This window comes from Agelaius tricolor, unplaced genomic scaffold (genome assembly GCF_023055355.1).
Source record: "Agelaius tricolor isolate 1412-34295 unplaced genomic scaffold, bAgeTri1.0.p SCAF_11, whole genome shotgun sequence".
Lineage (NCBI taxonomy): Eukaryota > Metazoa > Chordata > Aves > Passeriformes > Icteridae > Agelaius > Agelaius tricolor.
The window spans coordinates 20666730-20684263 of NW_027269271.1; the positions used below are offsets into that span (position 1 = coordinate 20666730).

Sequence of the window (17534 nt, forward strand, 5' to 3'; positions counted from 1 at the left end):
GCTGTAATTCAATCTTGCATCATTGACAATAACACATGAGAAACAAGCTATGACATTGAAATGATGTTAGAAGACTGGTTTTTAAACTAACAGAACCTTGTGTTGTTGAGAAGTTAGCTTTTCACCCCTGCATAATTGTGTTTTGGTATTAGAGAGTTTTGTGAACAATGACAAATTTTGCATGTTGTCTTATAAGCTGCTGCATGAGGCAGGTCAGGACAAAGCTTCTGCCTGGTCTGAATTTTATAGTTTTTTGGTTTGTTTGGTTTGGTTTTTTTTTCCAAGAGGAAGCCAACCTTTAAACCAAGCTTCTTGTTATTTTTGTGCATGCATGTGTGTTTTCTGTCTGAAATGTTTGGAGAATCAGGGGGAAAGTGTGAGGATTTCATCAGAGCAGGCAAACTGATTTCATTTTTTCTTAAATATTATAGTTTATCTGAAAACTTTTCCAGTCCCCATGACTAATTGCATTATGTGGGTAAGCTGCTCAGGACACTTTGTTGGACTTTATGCATGTCAGAACACAGTCAGTGAGCAGGAGGGACTGAGCCAATGTTAAATTATTCTTTGATTTTGTGCCTTAGTGGTGCCATAAGCCCAAGACATTAATGACTGCAGAAAGGTTAAACTTTACGTGTCTTCCTGTTTATCACAAAGGTGCGGGGTACAAACAGAAAGCACTCTTGGCAGGCAGCAGGCTGGAAAATCCACGTGCTGCTTATCTGCAGTGATTGTACTGAAACTTGATTACCATATATGAAGAGAAATACTTAAGAAGTGCAAGAATTCTGGAGGGCAGCTCCTGATTCCCAGCCCAGCTGTAGCTTGGCTAGTTGGTCACCTCCTAGCCATGTCAGCCCAGTATGAAAGTGGTTTTAGATGAAATAGACCTGTGCAGAGCTTCAAAAGATCATCTATTTGCATTTCACTCTAAAAAGTAGGCACAGCTATGGCTAACTGGTGTTTAATAGATATAAACTTGTTAAAAATATTACAATCAAATCAGAAAGTGGTGTAGTTAATGTGAGTTCTGTAAGCCATGTCCAGACAGTAGATTTCAATGTGTAATGATCCGAAGCATAAGAAACATTTTTTTAATGATTAAGTTTTCTTTGCTGCATTTTAGGACCAGTGTTACTACTTCTCTTTACCAGGGATATGGAGATTTTATCTTTCTCTTTTGCAGGAGCCTTGTAATATTTATCATGTACTCTTCCAGTTTTTTTTCTATACTAAACAAAGTTGTTTTTTTTTCCTAGCTTTCCTCAGACATCATGTTTTCTAGTCCTTAGATATTTTTCAGAATATCCTATGGCCTTTTTTCAGTTTGTTCATGTTTTTCACATGAGGCCCAGAATTGGACATGGTCCTTGAGTTGATGCTTTCTGATCTTAAATAAAGTAGATTATTTAACAGGTTTTACAGCTGTAATAGTTACATTTTTCATTCATGATAGGATGTTTATCTTTCCTGCAAGAGTGTAATAATGTTCTTTGTATGAACCACAGCACAGAGGATGGGAGCCTTTTAAGATACATGTTGGAGCAGCTGGTCCAGCTCTAAATAGAGCAATGAGAAAATGAGAAAAGGGTTGCACTGATGAGTTTAAACAACTTCTAGGTGATGGAGAGCAGAGGGCAAGAAGGCTGAAGATGTTCCAGAGTGCCTCAAAGGTACAGAGCAATCATTCACAGGGAAGTAGGCAGGGATAACTGCTACATGGTCTGTGGGGTTTGGGTTCAGTTGATTTTACCTGCCCTTTCCTTTGCTTATGGAATAAAGCCTGTTCAAAGTCATCTTTTAGGAGTGGTGGTGACATTTACTGCAGAGCACTGTTCTGCTGTGTAATTCAGCGGTGTCAGAGTGGGGAGTGGCCAAGTAGCTGAGACCTTTGCAGCCTGAAAGAGGCAGCTGCAGATACATTCAAGGGCCTGTAGGCACACAGGGCAGGGGAGAAAATGGGTGGGGATCTGTGGCTCACACTCTCTTGTAAAGAGTGAGGTGGTCTCAAATGGCACTGGTAGGGTGCTCTGACCAGCCATTCCTCAGTGCTAAGTTCTCTCTACCATATTCTTTTATTTTAGACTTCTGCAGTTTGTTAAGATCAAATTAATTTTTGACGTGATCTCTGCTGTTAAAGGTATTCTTCTTGCAGCCATCTTTTTTTTGTTTGCTGATACAGGAAAAGTGGTATGTTGGTTGTAGGATGGGGTTAATCCTTATTAATGCAGTTTCTTAAATTTTTCAGCTCCTTGAGGAATCTTTGAGCTGCTTGGATTTTTGACAGAGGATTAATGTCAATAAGAAATGTAAAATCAGGATGTCACAAACCTCCTCATTCCTATGCTGTCACACCATGTGGCTCCCCAGAGAAGGGAGGCAAGGGAGACAGCATACCTCTAGGTCTCAGTAAGGAAAAAGGAAAAGGTTAGTTTAGATTCTCTCTCTCCATAAATGCCTGTGTCAGGGCTAATGATTCAGCACTCAAGGGCTTCAGTTTGTATTTAATTAATAACATTGGTAGACTTTGTGCCTTCTGTCTAACCAGGGATGCTTTTGATCATCGGCAAACAGAAGATAGAAGTCATGCCAGAGCAAATAAATAATTTATGTGTGGTTTAAAAAAAGAGAGAGAAGCTGTTCCTGCTCCTTTACAAATGCAGTGTGCAGGTTCTGCACAGCATTATGTTCTAGCACTGTTTGGGCTTTTTTTTTCTTTCAGCTTTCAGTTTTCCAGCACTACTGATTCTCCTTAATTAAAGAATAAACAAAATTACGGGTCACCTTAAAGGAGGATGTTTTTTAAAAAGGGAATATCTGAAATATAAGCTCACAGTGGAACTTGGTGGCTGCCAGTCTGCCTTTCCTTGGTGTTGTGGTTCCTTAGAAATGTGGTGCCATCTTCTCCTTTACTCATTCAGGAACTTGACCTTTTCTTCATCCCTTCTCATTAAAGCCAAAGGCACATAAACCAGTTTATTTCTTTTTCTTTCTCTGAGATGTACATTTTTCTCTTCTACACATTTATGTATTAATTGCTGGAAAACAGCAGATAAGGAGTAGGGAGCAGATTCTGGTCAATATTCAATGTCTAAAATTGTCCCATAGTTACCTTGCCTAGTGACTGCAGGATACCTTGGGAAGTTAGTGCTGCTTATGCTGAGTACTTCTGTGCTCATCAAAGAGGAGCAGCTGTGAAGTGGTCTCAGTATCAGGGACAAAATGGAATGGCTGAAAAACTTGGCTGGGGAGCTTCTGGCAGGCTAGCTCAGCCTTCAGAAATGCTTTGGGGTCACAACTCTTCTTGTCAGGGAGGAAAGAACTGGAAATGTAATGTTTTGTCACAAAAGCCAGAGTCCTTTAGGCACAAATATATATCACATTTTTGTGTGATTATAGATTTCTGTTTAAGAACAGTTTCTGGCAGAACGTTCGCTTCCTTTTGCTGTGCGTGGTGACAAATTGTTAGAGATTTTATTACTGTCTTTGTATGAGGAATTCAAACTTGAGAGCTGGGAGAGATTTGTTTTGTACCTCACAATTATCATGTCAATGCCCATTTAGATGTCATTTGTGTTTTAGCAGGGTATGCCATTCAAACGAGAGATTGTAGATGCTTGGCATTTCTCTCTCAAATTACACAGGTCATAAGTGTCTGCCACAAGCAGCCAAATTCCTCAGCTTTTCAGGGTGTCAGGTGCAATGAGATTGCAATATGTCTGTCCTGGAATTTGGGGTGGAGTAGAGAGGAAGTGCTTGAAATTTAGAACTGAAAAATCAAAACTTTCACTTTCTGTGCCATTTTCTGAAGGAACACAAACCTGTTTTGGGTCTGTAGCTGTGGTTGCCAATGAAGCCAATCTGCCTTTAGGCAGCTGTGACAGGCAAAATGCAGCATCTCATACCGAGCTGCTCAGTGCATGCAGAGTTTTAACATCATTCAGAAACATTTGCTTTTTCTCTTTGACAAACTCCCATGCATTCCTTGGAATGTATTTTAGGTGCTCTGCAGAGAGCATTCCCATGGCCTGTTTGAGACAAATCCCAATATTTCCTGAAGGGTCCTGGAGTACGCCAGATGCGGTTCAGAGCTGAGACAGAACAGCCATGCTCCTGGAGAGTCTGGCAGACAGCATTTCCCTGTCACTGCTGGACATCAGCTCTGGCTTGCTCTGATTTATTGAGGTGGCAAAGCACATGCGCTTACAGCATTCATAATTTCTTAATATTTCCGAAACGGAATTACTTTCAAGATTTATGGGAGCAAAATATCTTCTAACTTGCTCCTTTTTTTCCCATATGGATATAATATTTCCCCAAAACTGTTCTTCCTCCTTAAATGAAGCAAAAGTATGAGTTAAAAGTCCATTTCTCTGGCCCTGTATACAGGAGTATTAAATATTACCAAATAATAGTAGCTAGTCTAAGGCTGTTGTGTTCTTTGCTAGAAAAATCCCTACATTAACTTGTAGCAAATACAAAAAAAAGGCCAATGATCATTTCACCCCTTCCTTGGCATCACTTTGGTGCCCTGGTTGTCACCTGCAGAAGCGATACCATAGAGCATTAGATCAGTCATGCCTTGAGCTTCAGCTGATTTTGGGGACTCCCCTGGGGTCCAGGGAGTCTTAGGAGGATCTGCCTTCCCTTCTGGTTTTACCAGGCACCTTTTGTAAATGGAAATCTGAATTAGGGAGAGGCATTCCTTATTCCACTGCAGACTTCTGTAAATTGTCTTTTCCAGATGTCACTTGCAAACAGGCCAGTTATTTGCATGTATAAATAACAGCAGCTTCTGAGTTAGGCTGCTGCATGGGGAGAATGGTGGGACCTGGCTTCTGCTGAGAGTTCAAGGGGTGGCTGTAGAGGAAGGGCTGTGAGCATCTCTGCTGTAGCCCTTCAGCTTATAATGCTCTTGCATTGCATGACCAACCTGCAAAGATTCCTCCTGTTGATGTTGGAAGGAGGTGGAGGTAAGTCCCTGGAGACACCCCAGGAATCATAATAATTATATTTTGGTGCACCAAGTTGTGTGAGAAAACACTAAACTAATTTGTCAGGTTATTGAAGTTTTTAGGATATTTTCAGAGTAAATGTGTTACAGTTAATACTGTATTGTTATTTATTTGTTTTTAAATAGGCCCGTGGGGTGTTTTTACTTAAAAGCTTCAGAAGCTTTAATATATCTAACATACCTTCCCCATCTTTTCCCAGATAAAGTTATATATTTTGTATTTTCAGCTCTGGAAAAAACATTCCTTTCCTTCTAGATCAGCCATGTCATCTGTGCATCTTGCTTTTATGGCTATAGATTATCTTATTAAAGATTGTGTGAGTGGATGTGAAGCAGTATGCATGGGTGAATCTGAGACTTCTTGTTTTGTTAAATTCTCCTGGTCTCTTTCCCCTTTCCATAGATTTCTGCATCTGGGCATCTAAGATAGGACTTCACTTTGACCAGTTTATAATTTAGATTTCATTCCATCCTTTCCTCACTGTGCTGCTGTTTGAAATTGTTGCTCTGTACCCGGCTGTGGTGTAGTGTAGATGAGTTTATCCTAAATCAGGTAGTTCAAAGGTTGTCTGACTGCAGCAAGAGTTGCATGCTGAGTTCAGAAACAGCCTGAAGGGAGAGCTAAACCCATGGGTTACACCTGTCCTGCTCCCATGTGTAGGTTGGCAAAGCTGGATCTATTTCAGGGGCATGTACCTTGCTCTGTGGTGGAGGTGTTTTCTCTGACTCTGAACATGTAGTACATTCCTTTTCTTGGTGGGATTGACTTTGATCCAGAACATCTCTGCTACTGTTTTGATATGATTGAATGAACAGATTTCTAATGGTATTAACATACTTTCTAGTATACTTGATACACTCAGAAATGGTCCCATATTGAAGTTAATGTTTCTATATTTGCTAATTGTTTCCTTTTCTCTGGCCACTGTAGTAATTGTTTCTAGAAGAGACAAATTTTTACTAGCTGCTGTTTATGTGTTGAGGGTATAATTAGGATAATGTATTTCCATAATGACATGGTTAAGAAGGACTAGGTCTCTTTTTTTGTAAGGGATTCTGGATAGATTGTAACTGTTTGGTTTGGCAGGAACCTCTCTTGAATCATTTATGTGTTAATGAATGCTGAAGAAGGCACTGAATTTCCATTTCCTTTCTCTGTAAACTACAAACTGCTTCATGATCTCCTGGACTGTTTTCTTGCCTGTGTGGTGATAGCTGCTGTGTGGGCACGAGTGAGGCCAAAGCAGACTCCTCACACACTCACACAGACAGCCCAGAAGCTGGCTTGGGCTCACAAAGCTGGAACTCAAACTGCCTAAACCCTGCTTGCAATTTACACTTTATTGTAGCTAAATTAATAGCCAAACAGAACTGGGGCAGTTTTAAATTGTTGAGTGGAAGTGATTGCTAGGTCCATGACTTGAGTGATTTGAGTGTCCTCGTGGCACAAATTCTGGCAGTTTTGTTTCACTGCAATCATCTTTGGGTAAAAGTAAAATCTTCCACATTACTCTGTTGCCAGTGACATTGTAGAAGCAGCATTTAGGTATGGATTCTCTCAACATTCCTGCAGAGGTTTATACTTCCTAGTTCAGGAGTTAATTTCTTTCTCATTTTGGTTTTCTCAGGTTCTCGAAGCCGGCACCAATGTTCTTGGACGATTCCTTCAGGAAATGGGCACGTATCAGGGACTTTGTACCCCCCTTTGGAATTAAAGGACAAGGTATGAGAAAACTGCAGCTGTTGGAGGAGAAGGTGGTCTGCAGATGCTTGCTCCATTTTCTTTTCTGTTTTGAAAACTCAGGTGGTCCTTCGAGCTCAGTTTATTTCCCCTGTTTGAGAGAATTATTGTATATGTAGTTCTGAGAAATGCAGAAGGGTTTTTACAGCTGGACCGTGGACTCTGGAGGGTGGCCTTAGGGAAGATGGTTTAGTACATGTGGAGAGTCAGTGCAACAATGGCAATTTAGACCAACGACCGCATTCAAGAAGAAGCATTTTGACATTGGCTGCCAGAAGACCTTGTAGCAGCTTTGCTGACAGCAGCAGAGGGTTCAAACTGGTTTGAAGTGCCTTGGGCTTGACCACTGATACAAATCTTCATTTTCTTATAATAGAATTTTATAGTTGGTCTACTTATTTACTTATATAACAAGTAAGAAAAGTATGTTCAGATGCTTTGATGATAATTTTAATATTCCCTATCCACCAGCCAGAGCAAGGCAGAAGGGGCTGTGTCTCAGGTGTTCTCAGGAAAGCAGGAGTTGTGGCTGGTGGATGAGATGGGAGCCAGTAGCCCACCCAGAAGATGATCTGGTTTGGGGCGCCAAGCTCCTACTTGTCCCACATGTGCAATCACAGCCTCTGTCTGAGTGGTGGTGGAGCAGAAGGCTTGTGCTCACTGCAGTGATTTATTGAAGACTATCTGAGGTCCAGTGTATTTAATAAGTTTTTGTGGCATTGCTTCAACTTGGAAATTTTTTTTTCCACTGACAAACTCAAGATTACAGATAATCCTGTAGGAATTTAAATACCTGGTGGAGAAAGAACTGCAACCACAGAAAGCTTGGCTCTGTATTTCTCCCTGGAAGCAGGTGTGGTAGTTATGGAACAATCTCTGATCAAATCAAAGGCTCTGCTGACAAATTGCTTTTGGCTTGCATCAGTTCCCTTCTTTGTTTTGTCCATTCCTTGTCCAGTCAGTCTTTTGCAGCTCAATAGGAAGCTAATTACTGTCCTCTAAATCAGCCAGCAGAGTTTGCAGCACAGAACTAATGGTGGCAGCACAAGTGGGAGGCTGCTGTGACCACAGCAGGGCTTGTCCCCTTCTAACCAGCACACAAGGTATACAAAGCTAGGGCAAGATGCCTGGCCAGTGTGGAGGTGGGATTTACAGGTTACATGTGATGTCAGCTAGACCTAATAAAAATCATTCCATTAAACTGAATCCAAATAGAGAAATTCACCAAAAGAGAATGACAGAATGGCTCTGGCAGCCTTTTCTCTGGGTTTGTTGCCAGCTTGTATCACCACTGCAATGTTATGTAAATCTGGTGTTTTATATTGGATTTCCTCAGTTAAAAAGAGAAATGAGAAATTGCCATTATTTAAATGGCTGTGAGCTGAAGCCATGGGACGGAAACCGTTGAATAGGTTATTTTTTTAACACCCTCCTGGGACTGAATTTTGTGCCAAGTTTCAGTCTGGAGCAAGTTCTGTGTGTGGGAGGGTTGAATTATAAATCTGTGTAGCCCCGGATTTCTAATGGCCCTGCTGACAGGCTGTGAGTCCTAGCGATGCGAATGGCGCCCTTTCATGTTACACATCACTTGGAATTCTTGCATCAGTCTTTTCTGGCTGTCCCATGGGATGCATTTGGGCTCAGACAACTGATTGGATGATGGAATCAGCACCTCATTAGGGCTTTCAGTCAGGGCCATCTAATGATATCCAAACAAATGATCCAGGCAGGCAGCGTGGAGCTCAGTCACGTGCTGGTGCAAGGTGAAAACTGTCAGAGCTGGGATGTGCATGGGAAAAGGAGTAGTCAGGGTGGCTGAGGAAGTGTAAAGAGACGTGGCTGTGTTGAAACAGACGGGGCAGGAGCTCTGCTCTGTGTGTTAGGCAGCCCCATGACACTGTCAGCTGGGGTTTCCGACGTGCAGCACACTGGGAAAGGTGGTTGGTGTTTATAGACACCGACTGCAGCTGAGACGGCAATGGGAAGGCCTTGCTGAGAACTGTGGTGAATATCACCTGCTGTTCTTCAGTCACTGTGATCTGTTCCAAGTGCAAAATGGCTTTTTGTTTGTTTGGGTCTTTTTGGGTTTGCGTTTTTTTGTGTTTGAAATACATCTACAGGATGAGCTCACTTTCAGTGATGCTGCATGTTCCAAGGAACTTCTAGAACTAATCTGTGGTAGCTTGGAAATGCTACAGTTATGAAACCTAGGGATTCTTAGTAACTTGGAAGCTAATCCACCATTTCTACTTTCTTTTGTTAAAGTTTCTATTCTTACCTAAGTTTTGCTTTGCTTTGTCTCTGAAAAAAAGATGAATTAAGTTGTTTTTTATCTATCACTTTGTGTTTACTGGTCCAAGAAAGGACAGTTCCAAGATTGCTAGAATGAGTCTTGCAATATTTAGGGGAAAGCAGCTTTTGAGGAGTATTGTCTACTGGGTTTCACTAATTTGGAATAACACGTCTCTAAAAATTACATGTAAAAGAGTAGAAATGGCTCAGAAATTTTCAGGGCAGGACTACTGCTCTTTAAAGGTTATCATATCAAAGAGAAGGCAGTATGCTGATCATTTTGACACAGTCCATCAGAGATTTTCATTTTCTTTGATGAGAATCTGATTGTAAAGACAGCTCTCCTATATCCAGATGCTTAAAAGTACTCAGTACAACATAGAAAGTTTTACAGTGCTTCTTTGTGAAAGATTTCTTGCTCCTTCAGTCCAGTGGTTATTTTCTGATTTGGCCATCAGCCCAGGCAAGGAGGTTTTATGGACAGAGTGCTCCATTCTTGGCAAGAGCGTTTGTGTGTAGAAGCCCTCAAGGTGAATAGGGTCCTGAATATGAAAGTTTTTAGACTTTCCCTGAATGCTGCTGGTTGTGAAATGGGCTATTGCAGTAGGAATACTGCACATCCTGTGTCAGATGGGAAACTGCTGCTATTGTCAGTTAAAAGCCTTAGTGATTACTTGCATTCTATGAAAGAGGCACAGAATAAGCAGGTGGCAACCCTGCTGCTTTCTGAGATGAGGTGTGTGGTATGAAGTCTTGATCAAACTCTCTTTGAACAGTGGTTCTGAGAGTCGTCAACTAGTTATTAGAAATAGATGAAGAGGAACCTAAGAGCAGCTGTTGTACCTTTTTCTTAACCTGTCTTAAATGGGTAGAGTTTTAGTATATATTGTAGTTGTTGACTCTGTTCACCAAAGATCTGGACCAAGGATTGGTCCTAATTACTTGATCACAATGCCCAGGAACCTGGGACAAAAGCAGAGGTGAGAGCTGTCAGGAATGTTGGAGCTGATCCAGCAGGTTGAAGACGTTGTTGCATTCATCATAGGTGTCTGTAGTCCTTGTGGAAAGTCTGGTTTCCTCTGTGTGCAGAGAACAGGGGAAATAATAGGTATGAAGAGGTGTGATTATGTTTTGGCACCTTAAACGGTCACTACCAGTACCTAGTTTGGCCATTCATGTAACAGTGGCTCAAAGTTTTGCCCACTTTTGCAGCTGGCTGTGAACCCATGAGATTATATTTCAGAATCTGGATCAAGATTTTTAAATGAGGAATGGCCGTGTTGACAAACAGACCAGTGTCATGTTTGACTGCACTTACTTTTAGAAACTGAGATTGTCTGCCACATCAAACTTGTTGTCCCCCACTGTGGGATTTGACAGAGTCTGGAAACGGGATGGGCCACTCTAAGTGCTTGGAAACGATGACTCCATCTCTATTAATAAATAAAGTGGTTGTCCTGTGGTCGTGAACGCTGTTGAGCTCATTGTTCAAACAGATTAACTCCCTGCCCCCCACAAAAATAGAGTGGCTATGTCCAGGCTTCCTATCAAGAAAGGTCACTGGCCTGTATTAGCCTGTGAATGCATGAGAATTGTAGAGGAGGATGTTTGTTGGCCCTGGTGAGCATATCTGGGACTGTGCTAACACTTTGTTAGTGTGGACTCGAGCAGCACCGAGTGGGTCCGTGCCCTGCTGCCAGTGTGTTTGCTGGTGTGTTTATAGCCAGAGTGAGGAACATGATGAAATTGGTCAACTCTCACAGCTGTCAAGAAGATCAAACTGTAACAAGATGTTGGAATTCTAAAAGCTCTAAATGTCAAGGGTTCCTGTGGGGGACAGCTCCAGCTGCCGAGCACCCTCCTGTGTCCCAGGCTATTGTTTTGGCATTAACTTGGATGTTGGAGTGCCTCCCATGTTTCACCATTTGCAAGGGTTTAATTTGCTTGTAGGAATTCTTTCCCAGCACCCACCAAGTCTGTTGTTGCAACATTTTTCAGTGAAGAGCAGGGAGACTGCAGCAATCTTGGGCTCTTGAACGAGTCACATGGACTTTATTAAAATCTAAATTGAAATTTCTTCTTTTGGATTTGCACCTTTTTCTAGCAGTGCTTCTATCAGTGTAATTATGGAGGTATGAATATGCCCATGCTGTCCACGTAGTTGCAGAGATTCTCTAGCATGTGCACTGCTCTCAGGGTTAAATTTGTCAATGAAGAAGCAATGGAAAAATTGTTTATAGTGTTAGTAAGATTATTAATCCCAGAGGGCCTCCTCCCCAAATTTACCTCTGTAGCTAAAGCAAAAGGAAAGAGTTATTTGGAGAAGGGCAACAAACAAGACTGGAGAAATACCTGACTATTAATAGAATTTCTCAGTACATGTGGTTTGAAGAATATAAAAGGCTTTCAGAAGGAGTAGCTAGTATCTGGCAATCTCTCTGTGTAATGAGGACGGGAGAGTTGCTGCAGTTTTTTGGTTTTTTAACTTAAGTGAAAACATATGGCACAGCATACACTAAAAAACTAAACAGATGTGATCAGTGTATTATCTCTTCCATGCATTTAGTCAGTAATTTTGTCACTGCTTAGCAGTAATTATATATCTTCGCTTCCACCTTTGTTCCTGCTCAGTTGTTTTGGGCAGAGAGGCTGCTTTGTTGGCCCTGAATCAGTTTGTCTTTGAAGGTGATAGTTATTTCTTAGGGAGTGATTCTGTTGTTACCATCTCAGAATTTCCCTCCCATCAAGACACTAGGAAGCAATTTCTTCCCTATGATGATAAGAGAATATTAAGAACATGTTTGAAATGTTACAGTTTTATCAAATATAATATAAACTACTGGCCAGGAGACTTTGTATTTTCACTTGATACTGGAGGGATGTCTGGAACTGGTGATACATTCAGTGACAAAGGAATTAAGTCTTTGTCCAGACCACCAATGCTAATGGATGTATTGTGCAATGATTAACTGTTCTTGTACTTGGTTTTATTTGGATGTTTTCTTTTGTGTCAGTGCTCCTGGGAAAAGCCATGGTTCAGTGCTGCTCAGCAGTTGTTCTGTAGTCTCATGGGGCAGAGGTCATTCATCTCCAGTGAAAATGTTGAGTTTTCAGGCCTGCAAAAGTTGGCATATCACAATGTTATTGGGAGAAAATCTCCTCTCTTTCTGTGCATGCTCCTTCATAGCTTTTTCTTTTCCATTGGCTTTCTTGGCATGAGCAATATAGAATCTCTGAGAAAACATATGCAGTTGGACATGACAATTTGCAGCTGATTTAAGAAAAAAAAAACACATTAGAAATGTAGGACTTTTCTAACCTAATCTTCTCACTCTTTGTAGAGACTGGAGTACCACATGCAGTCGTCTTCCCTGCATTTGACTAGGTCTGAATTAGGCATTTTATGCTTTAATTCTCCAACTTTATCCTCATTTTTTTAGTGGTACTCTGTTGTACAGATGATTTTCTACTGTAAGCATTCTTTTGTTCTTCAAGTCTTATTCCTCTAACAAAAAAGCAGAAGAGCAAGCATGTATAGCCATTAGTTCTGTTTAGAGTTGGTATTAACAACGTTATTGTTTCTTCCTGAGTTGGAGGCACATTTCTGAACTAGATTCCAGTAGAATTTTGCATTTGACCAAAATTGGTAATAGTTGCCATTATCACATGGGAATATAGATATAAAAATGTTGATGTTTCCCCAGGGAATTTAGCAGATTTTATAGCCTAAAGAAATTAAATGAGTGATTTGAAGAGGAAAAAAATTGAAAGTTTCAGAAGAGGTAGAGGGTTGACTTTTCATTACTGAATAGAACTTTTAAAGGGAAGTTATTTTGTGAATTTTGAAATTAAATCCCTTCTCATTCTTGAGCTCTCATGATAAAGTACAACAGTGCAGTCCCTTATTTCAATCAAAACTGATGCTTTGCTGTTGAGTGTGCCTAAAAAATAGTCCTGCTCCCAACTCATTGAGAAGGGAGATGCAAACCTTTCTAAGGTTTCATTTAATTGGATGACTCCATATTGGAGTTCTTCACAGAAGTCTTGAATTGCAATGGAAACACAGATATGATATTATTCCTCTTTTCTGCCTCCTGAAGAGAAGAGCAGATACTCTCTGGCTGTTGTGTTTTGAAGTGCCATTTATTAATGCTTCTACAAGGGTCAGAAGAATTAGGAATCACTGTAGTGGTTACTGAGTTTTTTGGCCTTGAAGATATTGCCTGGCCACCTGTGAAGGGTCATCAAAAATGTAGAGCCCTCTATAACAACTGTATTTATTTTCCTGCTTGTCTTTAACCAGCACACCGTGAATCTTTCAAGGACTGTTTTTATTTGGCGTGAATTTGCCTCTTTCTGTGGACTTTATTACTTCCTGTGCATTGAACTCGAGTTTAGATAAAAATTGTTAATGCATGGTTATTGCAAAATGTTGCCTATTTTTTTTTCATAATTGTTTTTTAAATTAATGTTCCAACTTTCCAAGCCCTGGGATTATGCTGGGAACCAAGCTTGTATTCTGAGAAAACAATCTCTTGGTTGTGAAGAAAAGCTTGGAAAAAAAAATCCCCGAAGGCTCCAAAACGACAATGTAAATGAAGAGTCTAAATGTTATGTATTTTATTTATATCTTGTTATAAAAATAGGCCTTAAGGGCTTTAATGGAGCTTACATTTAATGCATGCCAGGTTCTTCTAAAATTGCTAGGGAGGATACCATGCACATTCAGTCTTTTTTTTTCTTTTTCTTTGTGTCTAGGCAACAGTATATGCCTCTTGTCTTAATGCCATTAAAAATCATCAATGGAGATCTTGTGAGGTGTGGCAGTTTTGAGTCCTGCTGTTAGAAAAGTGTGTCTCCAGCAAACCACCTAAATCTAGTACAGCTAGTGACCTCATGATACCACTCTCTTGTATTTACACACGAGTTTTGATTGGGGGACAGATTCCTTAGTTTGTAGTTAGCTGTTTTTGAGAGCCAGTTCACACGTTTGCAATGCACTGCTAAATTCTGGAATTCTTCGTTGCTTCTTTTCCCTACATTGACCTCCTAAAGTCAGGTGATCAATAATAAAAAGAAGTGGTGCAAGGAATTTCAGACACATTGTATACCTGCTGTAACCACTGGATTCCCAGCTTCACAAAGGTATGAATAATGTTGACTGAGTGCAGCTGGACATGGTGTTTCTGGAAGAGAGAATAAAAGATGTGGGGAGACTTGGGTCCATGACCTTGTGCTGGGCACCAGGGAGGAAAATCACAGAATGAGTCAGGATGGAAGGGACCACACTGGGTCACCTGGTCCAACCTCTCTGCTTAAGCAGCCTCATCTCAAATCACATTGCACAGGATTGTGTCCAGATGGCTCTGGGATATCCCCAGTGAGGGAGATCCCACACCCCCTCAGACAGCCTGTCCCAGTGCTCAGTCACCTGCACATTAAAGAAGTTTTTCCCCATGTTCAGGGGGGAACTTCCTGTGCATCAGTTTCTGCCTGTTTCCTCTTGTACCGTTGCTTGGCACCACTGAGCAGAGCCTGGTCCATCCTCTGACACCTCCCTTCAGATAGTGACAGATATTGATTAGGTCCCTTCTCAGTCTTCTCTTTTCACCTCTGAACAGGCCCAGCTCCCTCAGCATTTCCTCATAAGGGAGGTGCACCAGTCCCCTCATCATCTTTGTTGCTCTCCACTGGATCTGTTCCAGGAGCTCCATGTCCCTCCTGTCCTGAGGAGCCCAGGACTGGACACAGCACTCCAGATACCACTAGGGTTAAGTAGAGTGGAAGAATCTCTTCCCTTGACCTGCTGTAAAGATCATTCCTCAAAAGATGTGAAAACTTTTCTGTTAAAGGTCATTCCTCAGCTCCCATATGGAGCAAGATCTTAAGGTAAAAAAATGCTGAAGGAGGAATTTTATACAGAGCTGAACTTTGGGTGGTGTATTGAAAAAAAGTGTATGCACTGGCTTGTGCTAAGAACTTGTTTGTAAATACTGTGATTTGTTTAATCCATAGCATTGGTAGTGTTTAGTTTACTCTCCCCACAAAGCTGACACACACGTGGCATTCTGTTATGGTGGGATAGGGACCCATGTGCAGTCTCCTGGCAGAGTTCACAGGATGTCAGTCAGCCTCACTCGGGTCAGTCTATTCCCAAAAGCTGGAGCTGGTGCCCAGGACCTGCAGCAGTGCTGGCTGGAGGGGTGGCAGCTGTGTGGCCACCAGAGGAGATGGGCACTGGCCCTGGCTCCCAGGCAGATAGAGCACTGCAGCAGCACGCTGTCCCCTGTCCCTGAGGCAGGACATTCACACCTTACTGCTGCCAGCAGGGACATGCAGGTGTGCTGGGTTTTGAGGAAGGTGGCTGGTATACAGAACTTGAAAAATTACAGCCTCTTCTCTTGGCCACTTGAGAGTGCCCAAACATCCCAGTTTGCCTGCTTTCAAGGCAGGCAGAAGGTAGACCCTGTGAGATGCCTGCAGTAAGCCCTGTGGACTGGAAAGGCCTCCCATCTTTTTTTGGTGATACAAGCAAGAAGTTTCTGCATTAGAAACAACAATTTTAAGTATTGTTGACATTTACAGTGAAGGTCTCCTCCATTCCTTCACATAAATAACAGAGAAAAAGGCTAGAATTGAGACTTAGGCTTATTCTCACTGTGTGGTCACTGTCTGCCTAATTTCTAACTATTTAGTTTTTCCAAATGTCTGAAAATTTCAGGGTCAACCTGAAGTCAATATGTACTTGTGTTCAGACAAATCATGCAGTACCGAGCTGCTTTTTGAATCTTCTGATGTTGTAAGGCAAAGTTGATAGAATATGTCAAGATAACTCAGGATTCTTAGATAAATGTAGTCAACTCCTCCTCTAGATGGGAGAAAAATGTGCAGAGGCTTCTTGCTTTGTTTTTATAGTAAGAGTGCATGCATAGTGGTTGATAGATGAATGGGTTAAATAATCTCCCACTCTCCCCAATGATCTAAATTCTCCATGACAAAAAAAATATATATAATAAACAGGCTATGGCTGCAGAAAACTGCTGTATATTTCTTCCCCTGCTGATGTGTTCGTGTAGACAACTTGGCCTTTCTTTTGTCCTTGCAAAATTTCTTTCAGTCATTGACTTCCAGGCAGTGGCTGTGCACAAATCCTGTTACTTGAAGCCAGAAGGAATTTTTCTTTGTAGTATTTGTTATGTGTACTTGCCCTTGCATTATTTTCACTCAGTACATAGGTGTCTAAGGCAGACTGTGCTCATCACCCCTTCAGTTTCTTACCCTGGAGAGAGGATGTCTCATCAATTTACTTTGCATAATGCACCTGCTTTCCTGGTGCCCCATTTCCTTTAGTCACAGCCTGGAGGTGAGCTCTGATATCAGATACCTGTGATAATCTTTGCAGTGGGTGATTGCAAGTGATCCTCCACCTTGCCCCAGCTGTATTAAAAGATCCTGCCAGTGGTTCCTTATTGTTCCTAACTGCTTTGTGGTCTTGTGCAAGGTTGCAGGTCAGCCACAGCAGCATCTGGTGATCCTTCAAACCTTCCCCCAGGAAAATACAGAAAATACAGTAACTCCTTCTGGAGGAGGTCTTGTCTTTCCATCCTCGTGCCAGCATCAAGGTTCATGTGCAAGTGCCCACCTTAGCAACAGTGCAGTAGAGTTCCAGCTCAACCAGAAAGATCTAGTGTCTGTCCTAGCCATTAGCTTTTCCTGGCTTGTAGCCCCTGCTCCTGGCTTCCATAAAGAGGGCTAGACCAGATGAACTTAGTGCCACTTTCATTCCTGATGTGGGTGAACACTTGACAGTGAAGTACTTTGTCTTTTATTGAGCTTCATTTGGCAATTTTGAATAGTAACACTGAGATTTGTGCAACTTCCAAAACTTTTGGATGCCATTTATTGTTGGACTGTGGAGTCTGCTGAAGAGCTATTTCCTATTTGTCCCTTCATAATCTGTACTGAATGCTCAATATTGTTGTTTGTTTTGTTTTTGTTTGGGAAGCACCTCCATTCCAAATGCTGCCATATCCACTCCTAAAGTAGTTTTATTTTATTTCTGAACAATCACTGGGAAGGCATTGCTAATTATCTTGCAAGATGAGTAAACCAGAATCATTTGAGTGCATCACTCAACTGTATTCTTTTAATGTTTTTTTCCAAAATAGTCCATGGGATGGTCTCCAAGTAGTGCAGGGTGTAACTTGTGGGTGGTAGAGCAAACCTGGCATAACAAAAGCTTGGTAGATGGGAGGTTGCAGCCCTTGACATGCAATTCTTTGATGTCTTCTCTGAGAATGTGGGAAAACAACCTCAGTAAAGTATGCTGTCCAACAAAAGCCAAGGTGTGAAGCAGGCCAAGGAGAGGACTGTGGCATGATGCCATTAGAGGTCACAGCAACCTACTGCTTTTAGGGCAGATTTAGGGGAATAGCATTCCTGTTGGAGGGGAAGCCTGCTGCCTATGCATCAGAAGAAATTCTTGAG

General features: G+C 41.6%; 1 protein-coding gene across 9 annotated transcripts in view; it reads left to right on the forward strand.

Annotated features, from left to right (window-relative positions):
- The window catches only part of ST3GAL3 (ST3 beta-galactoside alpha-2,3-sialyltransferase 3), a 172739-nt gene that overhangs the window by 98559 nt on the left and 56646 nt on the right, over positions 1 to 17534 (forward strand). For all 9 annotated transcript variants that reach the window (XM_071436548.1, XM_071436554.1, XM_071436545.1 and 6 more), the window contains one exon: positions 6643 to 6737. In XM_071436548.1, the coding sequence (XP_071292649.1) occupies positions 6643 to 6737 (95 nt within the window). The remainder of the gene's footprint in view (positions 1 to 6642; positions 6738 to 17534) is intronic.